Below are 12,540 nucleotides of genomic sequence, written 5' to 3'. Positions count from 1 at the left end.
GCAAGAAAATTCGCTCAGAATTGCGTTAAATATGGCGAAACAAACTTGTGTTCGCCATCAGCTGATTGACCAAAACATTGGCCGCTCTGCGGAATACTAGCTTAGATTTGCCTTAGTATTTTATAATACAATAATATGAGAATACATACAACATTATTGGATACAGTGAAGGAATGTACAACTTTTTAGAGGATTTATGGAAAAAATGCATAAATAATAAAATAACACCATGCATTTTTCAGAACTGTGGCGGACAAGAACGAACATGAAATGACATCCTCTGACAATGTGGAGGGTAGTTACGAAAGCTGCCTTAATTTTGTATCATTTTATTTAGTACAAAAAATACCCTATACATAATATATTTTCATACACATTTTAAACATAAGAGCATGAACATTTATAAAATCTACACATTGATCACTAAATTTGCACTCTTTTCAACTATATTTTTGGAAGAGCGGCCGGCAGCTGCTCACAAGAATGAACATGAAAAAAACATTGTATTTGATAACGTGAAGGGCAGTTTCAAAAGCTGCCTTAGTACCATATTTCTGCGCAGAATTAAAAATACCCTATATGTAATACATTTGCATACACATTTTAAACATTAAAGCATGAACATTTATAAAATCTACACATCGATCGCTAAATTTGCACTTTTTTTAACTATATTTTCATAAGAGTGGCAGGCATCAGCTTACAAGAATGAACATGAAAAAACATATTTGATAACGTGAAGGGCAGTTTCAAAAGCTGCCTTTGTATCATATTTATGTGCAAAAATAAAAATACCTATACATCATACATTTTCATACACATTTTAAACATAAAAGCATGAACATTTATAAATCGACACATCCATAGCTAAATTTGCACTCATTTAACTCTATATTTTCGGCATAGAACAGCGTCAGAGGCATATATTTTACCCTAATACCTATGTAATAACTCTCAGTACAACTTTTTAATATCATTTGCATTACCTTTGTAGGCTGAACAGTATTTCTACAAATGTATGTACTCGTTAGACATAACGGGGCTAGCGGCGCTGTTGACCGAAAATTGTGCTGTAAAAATACCTTAAAAAGTCAACAGCCGTAAAACCGATTCGCTGTTGAGCAATTGCGCCGTTAACTGCGGGCCACCTGCATGGGTAAAATATATGCCTCTGACGCTGTTCTATGCCGAATATATCAGTTACATAAGTGGAAATTCAGCTACGGATGTGTTGATTTATAAATGTTCATGCTTTTATGCTTAAAATGTGTATGAAAATGTATTACGTATGAGGTATTTTTATTTTTTTACAAATATGATACAAAGGCAGCTTTTGAAACTGCCCTTCACATTATCAAAGATGTTTTTTGATGTACTTTCTTGTGAGCCGCCGCCTGCTGCTCTTCCATAAATATCGAGTTAAAAAAAGTGCAAATTTAGCGATTGATGTGTCAATTTTATAAATGTTCATGCTTTTGTTTAAAGTGTGTATGAAAATGTATTGCGTATAGGGTATTTTTATTTCTGCGCAGAAATATGATACTAAGGCAGCTTTTGAAACTGCCCTTCACATTATCAAATACAATGCTTTTTCATGTTCATTCCTGTAAGCCGCCGCCTACTGCTCTTCCGAAAATATTGAGTAGAAAAGAGTGCAAATTTGGCGATCGATGTGTCGATTTTATAAATGCTCATGCTTTTATGTTTAAAATGTGTATGAAAATATATTACGTATAGGGTATTTTTATTTTTGTACATAAATATGATACAAATAAAGGCAGCTTTTGTAACTACCCTCCACATTGTCAGAGGATGTTTTTTCATGTTCGTTCTTGTCCGCCACTGTTCTGAAAAATGCATGGTGTTATTTTATTAATTTGGGAGCTAATTAAAACTCATTTGTTAATGAAATTTCAGCTTTTTGTTATAATGAAACTTCAGCTGTCTGTTTTAAGTTTTCATGCATTTACGTTCAAAATGTGTATGAAAATTGTATTACAGGAAAAAATCAGGTTACGAAGGCCACTTCGGAACGGATTAATTTCGTATCCTGAGGCACTACTGTGTAATTAATAAATAAGACAATAAACACATAGGTAAAAATAATGTTTTTGCTGCAGTAGTGATGTTTGATCACGCAATTATGCGTTCGTGTCTCAGCCTCGGCATCTACGTATGCAAATGAGTTGTGACATTTTTATCATGTTTTATTCATAATTTTACTTTTTTTACAATAAGTTTAATACAAATTTTTCTACATTGGTTTATTATTCATATTCTATAAAAATAAGGAAATACAATATATACGTATATAGGTATTTATAGGTAAATATATAGGTATTGTCGGTTAAATTGGACAATTGGCTAAGACAGACACCTTGTTCCCCCATTAGTCCATCTTAATGAGGGTCAACTATACAGGCAAAATTAATGGGTTGTAGAGCTCAAGGGATATCCTATTTGATTGGGATAAAAAGGTCTTTGATGGTGTTTTCCACATAATATTCTCTACTCTACCTGATGATGTGAAAGAAAAATTAAGGGATTTATCTCATTACTTATCCTTCCTTGTGAAACATCAATTTATTATTTTAGTACTGTACTGGTTTTTTTCCACTTTACAGATTACTTTATCGACTGAAGACACTGAGAAGTTCATGGACTGTGAAGAATTTGAAAAGACATTGTTACAAACTCCTGGCCAACAATCATCATACCTGCCTAGAAATTCAATATTTGACACATTAACTGAGTCCATATTAGCAGGAGAAGTTTGTTCATCCTTATTAACAAATGAAGATGTTCAGGATGAAATTCGAAGAGGTTTGTTGGTTTTTTATTTTCTTTCCTCAATCTTGTACTCATATTACAGTATTTCAGAATTAAGTGGTTTGCTTTGTTGAATCAAGTTACAAGATATCAAAGAAGTAAGAGCTTTGCATTTTGAAAACAGTCTGTTTCAGGTATTTGTAATCTTAATTGTGCTTAATCAAAGTTAATTTAGATGTATATATATTTTTTTAATTTGGTTTGTTGGCTGAGAAGACAGCTGTCATATATGTATGGGACAATGACCCAAGCTTGGTCGGTGACCAGCTTCCACCTCATATATGTATGGGTTGCCAGATGCCACAGATTCCTTGCTTTACAATCTTTGGTTGTTTTTAACCTGTTCCCAGCTGGTGCTAGATTACCCTATTGTTAAGACCTCAGGTTCGTAAGCTATGAAAAATGCAAATTGAATAAAAATTTGCCATTTTGTATATAGTACAGTAATCCCCCAATTATCTGGACCTTCATTACCTAGATACAACTGTAGATACAACTGCAGTGGTTCATCAGTTCATCCAGGCTTCCCTGATGGAAAATTCCTCCTATTGTACCCACAATAAGCTGTAGGTCCCGTTGCTAGGTGACCAGTTGGTTCCTAGACACATAAAACTATCTAATCCTTCGGGCCAGCCCTAGGAAAGCTGTTAATTAGCTCAGTGGTCTGGTAAATCTAAGATATACTTAACTTTTGTACTTTCTTTACTACCAGGCAGTGTTGATACAAGTGCCTTGGCTCAATCAGTTCAAGCAGGTTTCCTTGATAAGAAAATTCAGCTTGCTGTATTTTCTATACTGCCAGGCAGTGGTGATACTACTGCCTTGGCTCATCAGTTCATGCAGGAGTACGTGATGGGAAAATTCAGCTTGCAATACTTTTAGAAAAATGGGAGGAAATCGTGAACAGTATCAAGGATAACTGCAAGAGTGTAAAACCTTTAAGTATCAGCATAGAGATGCTATCCGTGAATCTGGCAAGGAATTCAGGTGTCCTGAATATGGAGTCGGGTGTGATATGTAAAAATTTATCATCCTTTAAGCTAGAGGATTGAGAGGCTGCACAGTCTGCCCAGGCAGAGATAGGATTGTCAAAAAAAATCTTAGATCATAGGAACAGGGTAATGAAAAACCTAATCCCAAAAGAAGTTGAATCAGTTGTCTAGATACCCCGTTGAAACCAGAATGAATAATAAGTGACAGCCTAGTCACTCCCAGAGCTCCAACTGGTAACAATTGAGACTAGGTCAGACACTAAAACCTCAAATCAGTATGTAGCACGGGCATCAATATCAGAATATATAGGGTGTCCATAAATTCTTTCTCGGATTTCAGACCTTTATTAAACACAAATCATGTTAGGTAGAGGTATGAGGTTTTCAATTTCAACAACAATGATTAAAGTTTTTTTACTCTACTAATAAATTTTAACATGTGCTCCCTTTGTTGCCCAGAGAATGTCTAACGAAATTCTATCTCGCACCAGGTACTCTCCAACATCTCCATAGCTGGTATCCTTGCTTTTAAGTTCTCAACATTAGGTAATGGTGTACTGTACACTTTATTCTTGATATAACCCCATAAGAAAAAATCAAGAGGGGTAATGTCTGGTGAACATGGTGGCCATTCTGTTTGGCACAGCAACAGCAGATGCATCACTCACACAGGGTTTACCACTTCTCTTACAGTCTTCAACACTTCCAGTCTCTGTGAACTTTTTATACCAGTCTTTAATGTTTTTAACATCAGGTGGATCTCATCGATACTCATTTCTGAACGTACATTGAACTGCAACAGGTGATTTTGTTTTGTGGTACCATAACATACACTGGGCTTTCTCCTGCAATGGCACTGCTGTTCTTTACTCAGCTGGCGGATAAAATTATCACAATGGCATCTGTAGGCAAACAAAAGAAACTTTGGTAATTGCTCAACAGAATGTGAAAGTTGTACGGTCATATCCACAATAATTTAATGTTATTCATTTTATTAATCGGAACGACTTTATGGACACCTTGTATGTAGGTTTTGATATAGGAAAAAAGCTATGAAAAATACAAATTGATTAAAAATTTGTCATTTTTGGTAGCCACTGTGAATCCTCAAAGGAGTTAAACTCTCATGGTCTCCCCAAGGCTTCATGAGAGAGACCAACCAGTTACAAAATATTATCTTATAATTTGTCTTAGCCAGAATAGTGCTTGTTGGCACAGAGATAGCATATAAAGGAATCGGGACAGGAGGGCTCTATCTCTCTCCGGCAATGATTATCTAGTCTCTACATCTTACTCGCATGGATGTGACAACAGCATAAGTTGATACCATCATCATTACACACCAGGTCTGTTCATGATAAATGTTCACACTACTGTTCCATGCCTTTTCATCAGGAAAAGTGGGCGGGTTCAAGGACTCAAAGCTGCTACCAAAAATAGGATTTTGCTATGTCAAAACCTGTTTTTTTGATGGCATAGCTGCTATTCATCCTCAAAGAAGAATACAAAAGAAATTGATAGGTGACAAATGGCTTAGCTCCTAATAAATAAAACCCAGCAACCCAGATTAATTTTTGGTCTAAAGTATAGTCATAGTCATAGGATATTAACCATTTCCTTTACTCAGGATATCTATAGGGCTTGACAATACAGAATAGGAAACAACACAGAAACCAATACTATTTGTATTGTTCTTGTGGTGTCTTACCTAATTATGGCGAGTCTGGCTGCAGGATTATTGTGCTTTTCACCAGTTCAGGTATACTGTCTTTTAATAACCTCTCTTTATACTCTAAGACTTCTTCAAAGGAAACATTTCTGAAGAAAGTTAACAATGTATTCACCTTTTGGAAGTCATGTGACTTGAGAATGTAGTGAGTCTGCCTTTTCAATGAGGGCCAGTAAAATCATTTTCAGCCCATGTAGAGAATGCTTTGTTTGTGCTAAGGTGTAGGAAAAATAGTGCCATCTGGGATGTTTTCAGTGACATACAGCTATGTTAATCTTAAAGTGCTTGAACCAGACAATCTTTTATATGAATTTCTGAGTTTCTTTAGCAGAAAAGGCTAGGAATGATAGGGTTGAACTGATAAGCTAAGGCAGTTGTATTATCACTGCCTGGCAGTATAGAATTGTAGCAAGTGGACTTTGCCCATCAGGGAAACCTTCATGAACTGATTGAGCCAAGGCAGTTGTGTTACCACTGCCTGGCACTATAGAAAGTATAGTAAATTGAATTCCTTATTAAGGAAGCCTGCATGAACTTATGAGCCAGGGTAGTAATATCACTCCTGCCTGGCATTATAGAATGTACAGTAAGCAGAAAGCCAAGGTAGTTATATCATTATTGCTTGGCAGTATAGGAAGTAGAGCAAGCAGAATTTTCCTATCAGGGAAGCCTGCATGAACTGATTGAGCCAAGGCAGCCATATTATCATTGCTTGGCAGCATAGAAAGTAGGGCAAGCAAATTTTCCTATCAGGGAAGACAGCATGAAATGATCAAGCTAAGGCAGTTTTATCACCACTTCCTAGCAGAATAGAGGTCCAGGATATATCACTATCCTGTAGAAGGTATAGACACTTCAGATGGGGTTGGGTGGACCGTATCAGGGTCCTCTCAATACATGATTGTAGCATAGGAAAGGCAAGATTCTCTTGAAATATCTCTCTCATGTAAAGCAGAAAACTGTTCCCTAGATCTACCAGATTTGGAAGGGAAATGTCAGTGGCTCTGTCTACTTCATGTTAGTATCAGTGACCTCTCTCCCAAGGAGAGAGACTTCGTCGCCATCAGAGGAGTAAGTGGGATTTCCTATAATACACTGCTTTTGGAGTATTGGCCCAAATGTGAATTCTGCTTGGAGAGGGATGGAAACACACTTCTATAGTTTTGATGGAACATGTACAGTAGTCTCCTTCTTCCATACTCCTATTGAAATCTATAGCTAATAAAGAGCTTAAAAATATGCTTTCTCATCATATGGCATATTTTGGACATGTCCAGCCAGCAACTAAATTCTGTTTTCCTTCAGGGCCAGGCTTATGGCAGGTGGTTAGCTATTTCTACAGATTAAAAGTACATGTAGCAATTCACTGTGGCATAGATAATGTGTAAGTCCTGTGTAATAGCAGCCCAGTTCAGTGATAAAAGGAACAAGTGTTTAACAAAAACTACGTAGTGTTAACTACTTATATCACTGAATAGGATGCAAACCCTTCAAGTTAACCAAGGCCTACATGGCCACAAGTACATGTTCATAGTAAGATGTATGGAAACATGATCAATGGTTCACATCCATAAAATATAGTAGTAGTGTATTAAAACATTAATTCACAATTACTACAACAATGTCGCCTTAAAGAATTCTCTCACCAATGCTTTTTAACTCAATTAAGGTAAAACTTAATGGATATCTGTATAATTCTACACATTTCATAACCTACAATTATCTGGTCTATTCCCAAGCACCAGGTAAAGGTAATGTAATATAGGGTATAGGCTACATTAGTTGGCACATAAATAAAATAAAATCAATAATTATTGCAATTATCACCATTTTGAAAAAGCACTTTTGTATTCCCATAGGGAAAATACAAACATTGATAAATTCTCCATTGGAAGTAGATCCACTTGAATGTATTCCTTTAACATAAGAAAGAACTCAAATATTATATATAAATGTAGAACTGTCAATTTCACCACCATTTACGGTAGTTTGCTTAGAAAATACTACAAAGGAAATACTGACCTTAGTAAGCAACAGGGCTGGTGAGTTAAGCTAACCCAATTTACCCTTCGGATAGCTTCAAATTATCTACCAGTATTAACCCTTAAACGCCGACTGGTAGTATTATACGTCGACTAAAATTGCCTGTCGGGTGCTTAATTGACGTATAATACATCGACTACAGAAAGTTTTTTTAAATATTCGCGAAAAAATTGTTAAATGCCTAGTTTGCAAAAAATTTTAAATCGCACCTTGAGGGATGCTGGGAGTTCACGGATCAAGCTATTGATTTGTTTACCAGCGTTACCCAGGCACGCATGCACGAATTTCTTTCTTCTCGCACTAAAAAGCATCAGCGACACATCTCAGAAATTCTTTCGTAAGATTGTCGTAATGTTTGCACCGTTTTATATTAGCTGTTACATAAAGTTTTATGTGTGAAAATGTGCGCAGTTTCATGTAGAATACAACAAAAAACAACCCATGGTTGTAGCTTTTATCAGTTTTGACATATTTTCATATAAATCACAATAAGTGCCAAAATTTCAGCCTTTGGTCAACTTTGACTCGACTCTAGCACAATATTTCGATTTATGGTGAATTTTTGAAAAACACTTTGTCCTTACGTCTGCGCGCTAACTCTGCCGAAAATCTCAGAAATTCTTTCGTCATTTTGTCATAATGTTTGCACCATTTTATATTAGCCGTTACATAAAGTTTTATGTATGAAAATGTATGTAATTTCATGCAGAATACAACTAAAAACAACCCATGGTTATAGCTTTTATCACTTTAAATATTTTCTTATAAATCACGATAAGTGCCAAAATTTCAACATTCAGTCAACTTTAACTCGATCGAAATGGTCAAAAAACGCAATTGTAAGCTAAAACTCTTACATTCTAGCAATATTCAATCATTTACCTTCATTTTGCAACAAATTGGAAAACTCTAGCACAATATTTCAATTTATGGTGAATTTTTGAAAATCACTTATTCCTTACTTCCGCCCGGTAACTCTGCCGAAAATCTCTGAAATTCTTTCGTCAGTTTTTTGTAATGTTTGCACCGTTGTATATTAGCTGTTACATAAAGTTTTATAGTATATGAAAATGTGCACAATTTCATGTAGAATACAACAAAAAACAACCCATGGTTGTAGCTTTTATCACTTTTTAAATATTTTCATGTAAATCACGATAAGTGCCAAAATTTCAACCTTCAGTCAACTTTGACTCGACAGAAATGGTAAAAAAATGCAATTGTAAGCTAAAACTCTTACATTCTAGTAATATTCAATAATTTACCTTCATTCTGCAATAAATTGGAAGTCTCTAGCACAATATTTCGAGTTATGGTGAACTTATGAAAAAAAAACATTTTCCTTATGTCCGTGCAGTAACTCCGCCGAAAATCTTTCAAATTCTTTCGTCAGTTTGTCGTAATGTTAGCACCGTTTTATATTAGCCGTTACATAATGTTTTATATATGGAAATGTGCACAATTTCATGTAGAATACAACTTAAAATAACTCATGGTTGTAGCTTTTATCAGTTTTGAAATATTTTTATATAAATCACGATAAATAGAAAAAATTTGACCTTCGGTCAACTTTGATTCGACCGAAATGGTAGAAAACTGCAATAGTAAGCTACAACACTTACAGTCCAGTAATATTCAATCAATTACCTTCATTTTGCAACAAATTGGAAGTCTCTAGCACAATATTTCGGTTTATGGTCTATTTTTGAAAAAAAAACTTTTTTTTTAACTCCGAGCGTTACAAATTCATGGATCATTTTGTGATAATATTTTCTCTGTGTTGCTTTGATCATTTTACAATTTGTTATATACCAAAATCATCACAATTTAGTGTACAATAAAAAAATTAATTCGTTAGCTTTAACCGTTTTGCTCACAGCGCGATTTGTATACAATTATATATTAAATTTTTTTTGTGCTGTCATATATTCCAATATTTATATATGATAATGATATTTTTTTTCATTTCTGATGTTGCATACTAATCTTCAGGCAATGACAAAAAAAGGAGCCAAAAATGAACTCTTAATCTTAAGAACAAAGCATGCTGTGATTTTTTAAAAAAAACTTTCCGCTTCAGCGCTAACTCCCGAACGCTGCCGGCATACGAGAGACAGTTTGGTAAATAGCGGCTCAGCGTTTAAGGGTTAATGAAGTCATTGCACAATAAGTTTCAATAACAAAATTGTCTAATATTATTGCCTTAATGCTAATTCTCACTTAGTTAAAAAAGAAAAAATATCACGGTAATTACAGCGTAGCCTTGCAAGAGGCTTACTGGCTCCCAATTTAAATAAATATAAGCCTGCCCATTAAAATTTTAAGAAACTAAAACTTTTCACTGGGCCTTAAAACTAAGTATACTTAGCTTGACTCATGTGTGAAAAATGTGTAGTTGAATGCCATTTCTGGAGCAATGGTACTAGTGAACTCTTGGACAGGCCAGTGTATAATGAAGATGTCTCCGACTTATGTTATCACAACTGTGCAAGTAAGATGTAGAGCCTAGGTAATCGTTGTAGGACAGGAGACTGAGTCCTTTACAGTAATATCCTGAACTTATGCAATTCGTTTTGCACGAATTCACAATGGCACATTGGAACCTAACTAATTATCATACGTGAGTTCTCCACAATAGTGTGGACACTTGCAATTCCTCCAGAAACATGCAAAACCCTGCAAATGTGATTGTTAATTTATTATGTAAATTTATAAGTTTTAAAGCTTTTATTTGCAAAATCTTTATTAAAAATGTATTTTTTTTTATTTCTGTAGATGCATAAATATGATGCAAAGGTATAATTACAGTACCTGCAGTTAGTGAATATACTTTTGCAAGATGCAAAATCCATTCACAAAGTTACTGCACATTTCAAAGATGATATCCCTTCAGAAACTATTTAATTTCTACAATTAGTTTAAATTTTCATGCTTTTAAGTGTAAAACCGGCATGGGAATTTTGTGTATGCTATTTCACCCTCTGTAAACATTATGTATGTACATACATTTTCTTTATTCTTTATTTTATGACTGACTTACGAAGTTTACCTAGTGATGCAAAGAAAAGTCTTTTATGCTGAGGGAAAAAGAAATTGGCATCCCATGAATTAGGGGAAACGTTAGTATACGTACGAAAATGTATATGTACGTACGTAGTAGTTACTGTAACTATTTTTACGCCAACCATTTATTTGTTTTTTAATAATATTGTATTTAAGTAACTTTTGAATCAAATTACAGTAACTGTGATTTTATTTAAAAGTTAGCTTATTACCTAGGGACCATAATTAGGGTCATATTTAGTGTTCAAACTCTAGAAGCAAGTATTTATTAGCATTTTTAGAGACCATGCCAAATTTATGTGAAACTTCCCCTTGCGCGAGTGGCTCTGGAACAATAACCTCAAGTAAGTTCCGGGTATTATTGTATATTCTATCAGTGTGCCATCAGGCACTCACTATTCTGGCCAAGGCCAACTATGTATGAGGGAATTCTTTGTAATTGGTTTTTCTGTCTTTTGATCCCTGGGCAGACCATGAGTGTAACTCCTTTGAAGAAGAACAGAGGCTATGCTATAAAAAACATATATATTATATATACAGGCAGTCACCATGTTACATCAGACTCTACTATGTCATTCCGATCTTATGGTGCTTTTCAAATATATTAATAAAAAAATCGGTTCCAGATTATGATGGATATTCCAAAGTTACGTCATTTCAGTCTTACAGCTACATAGGTACGTGACAAAAAACTGGAACTACTCTCTGAGTGGCGTAGCTGTAGGCACTATAGCGAGGTGAGAAAACCAGTTTAGGTAGCTGTAGCCACTGGAAGAGTTCACTAAAAGGAGGTGAGGAAACCAATTTATTACCAGGACAGCACTTATCAATCTGTTTCTCTCCCCAGGCTGACATAACTTATATCACAAACACAAAGTGAAAGGGTTAAAGAAACAGTGTAAGCTTTAGCAGTTGTTATTGGCTTAAGACCACAATGTCACCTAACACATCATGAAACGTCAATTTGATTATTACTTTTCATTGGCTGATACGGATATATCAGTTTAGCCACGTATTGTAGAAGGTACATGGGTGGGGAAGCACCCAAGTTCCTTGTAAGCTTTCTTGCTAATGACAGAAACATATGTCATTGGGATTTTTTATTTTTTATGGCTGATAGGCATATGCATCCTAAACAGTTTCTCTAATTGCCTACATCTGGAAAATATCAATGCCCTCGGTAACTTTGTGTACTTTTGCATGATCAGTCACTTGTTTGAACTGTATCTTTAACTGTCTTCGGTCCACCACTTACAATGGTATAGGACAGAGATCAGTTATATGTCTATTCTTGCGACTGTGATACGCAAGCATTGTGGTTCTTTTTCCCTTTCTCGTTGAAGTGACATCAAGTAGATTTTGTTCTTCTTCAGAATTGGGGAGATGACTCAAACTTCCTGAGTTAACTTCTTAACAACTTTATTTAACCCCATCACAGGAGTATAGGAAAGGTTGGTCAGATGACCGCTCGGTTTGGGAAGTACCAGAGAACTAACTTTTCAAGAGAGTCGCATCGATAGCTGACAATAGCTATCTCAGCGTATTACAAAAATAATAGATACATTCATATGACTCGGAAGTCATGTGTTTCCTTTACAGGTGATAGGTCACCAACTTCCCATGGAAGGTGTTGTGACTTGTTTACAAGAATTGTTGATACAGATAAATGCAAACCAGGCCACTGCAAGCATTGCATGGCATGGTCTAGTTTTACGTCCTGTTATGGCTATTGATCACTCTCCTAACTCGAATGACCCCTTGGGTCATGGGTTTATTTACAGATAGGGAAAATATCTGTATTAAAATAATGTATTGCATTACATATCCTCTGTGGTTTCCCAATGCAATAATGTACTGCGAGCATGCAACTTTCATTGCAGTGCC

General features: G+C 35.2%; 1 protein-coding gene across 2 annotated transcripts in view; it reads left to right on the top strand.

Moving 5' to 3' along the window:
• Positions 1-12,540, top strand: part of LOC135219371 (uncharacterized) — a 217,926-nt gene that overhangs the window by 199,209 nt on the left and 6,177 nt on the right. For both annotated transcript variants that reach the window (XM_064256087.1, XM_064256086.1), the window contains exon 16: positions 2,625-2,823. In XM_064256087.1, the coding sequence (XP_064112157.1) occupies positions 2,625-2,823 (199 nt within the window). The remainder of the gene's footprint in view (positions 1-2,624; positions 2,824-12,540) is intronic.

This window comes from Macrobrachium nipponense, chromosome 1, assembly GCF_015104395.2.
Source record: "Macrobrachium nipponense isolate FS-2020 chromosome 1, ASM1510439v2, whole genome shotgun sequence".
In the NCBI taxonomy this organism is placed as follows: Eukaryota; Metazoa; Arthropoda; class Malacostraca; order Decapoda; family Palaemonidae; genus Macrobrachium; species Macrobrachium nipponense.
This window is presented reverse-complemented; position numbering and strand designations above follow the sequence as displayed.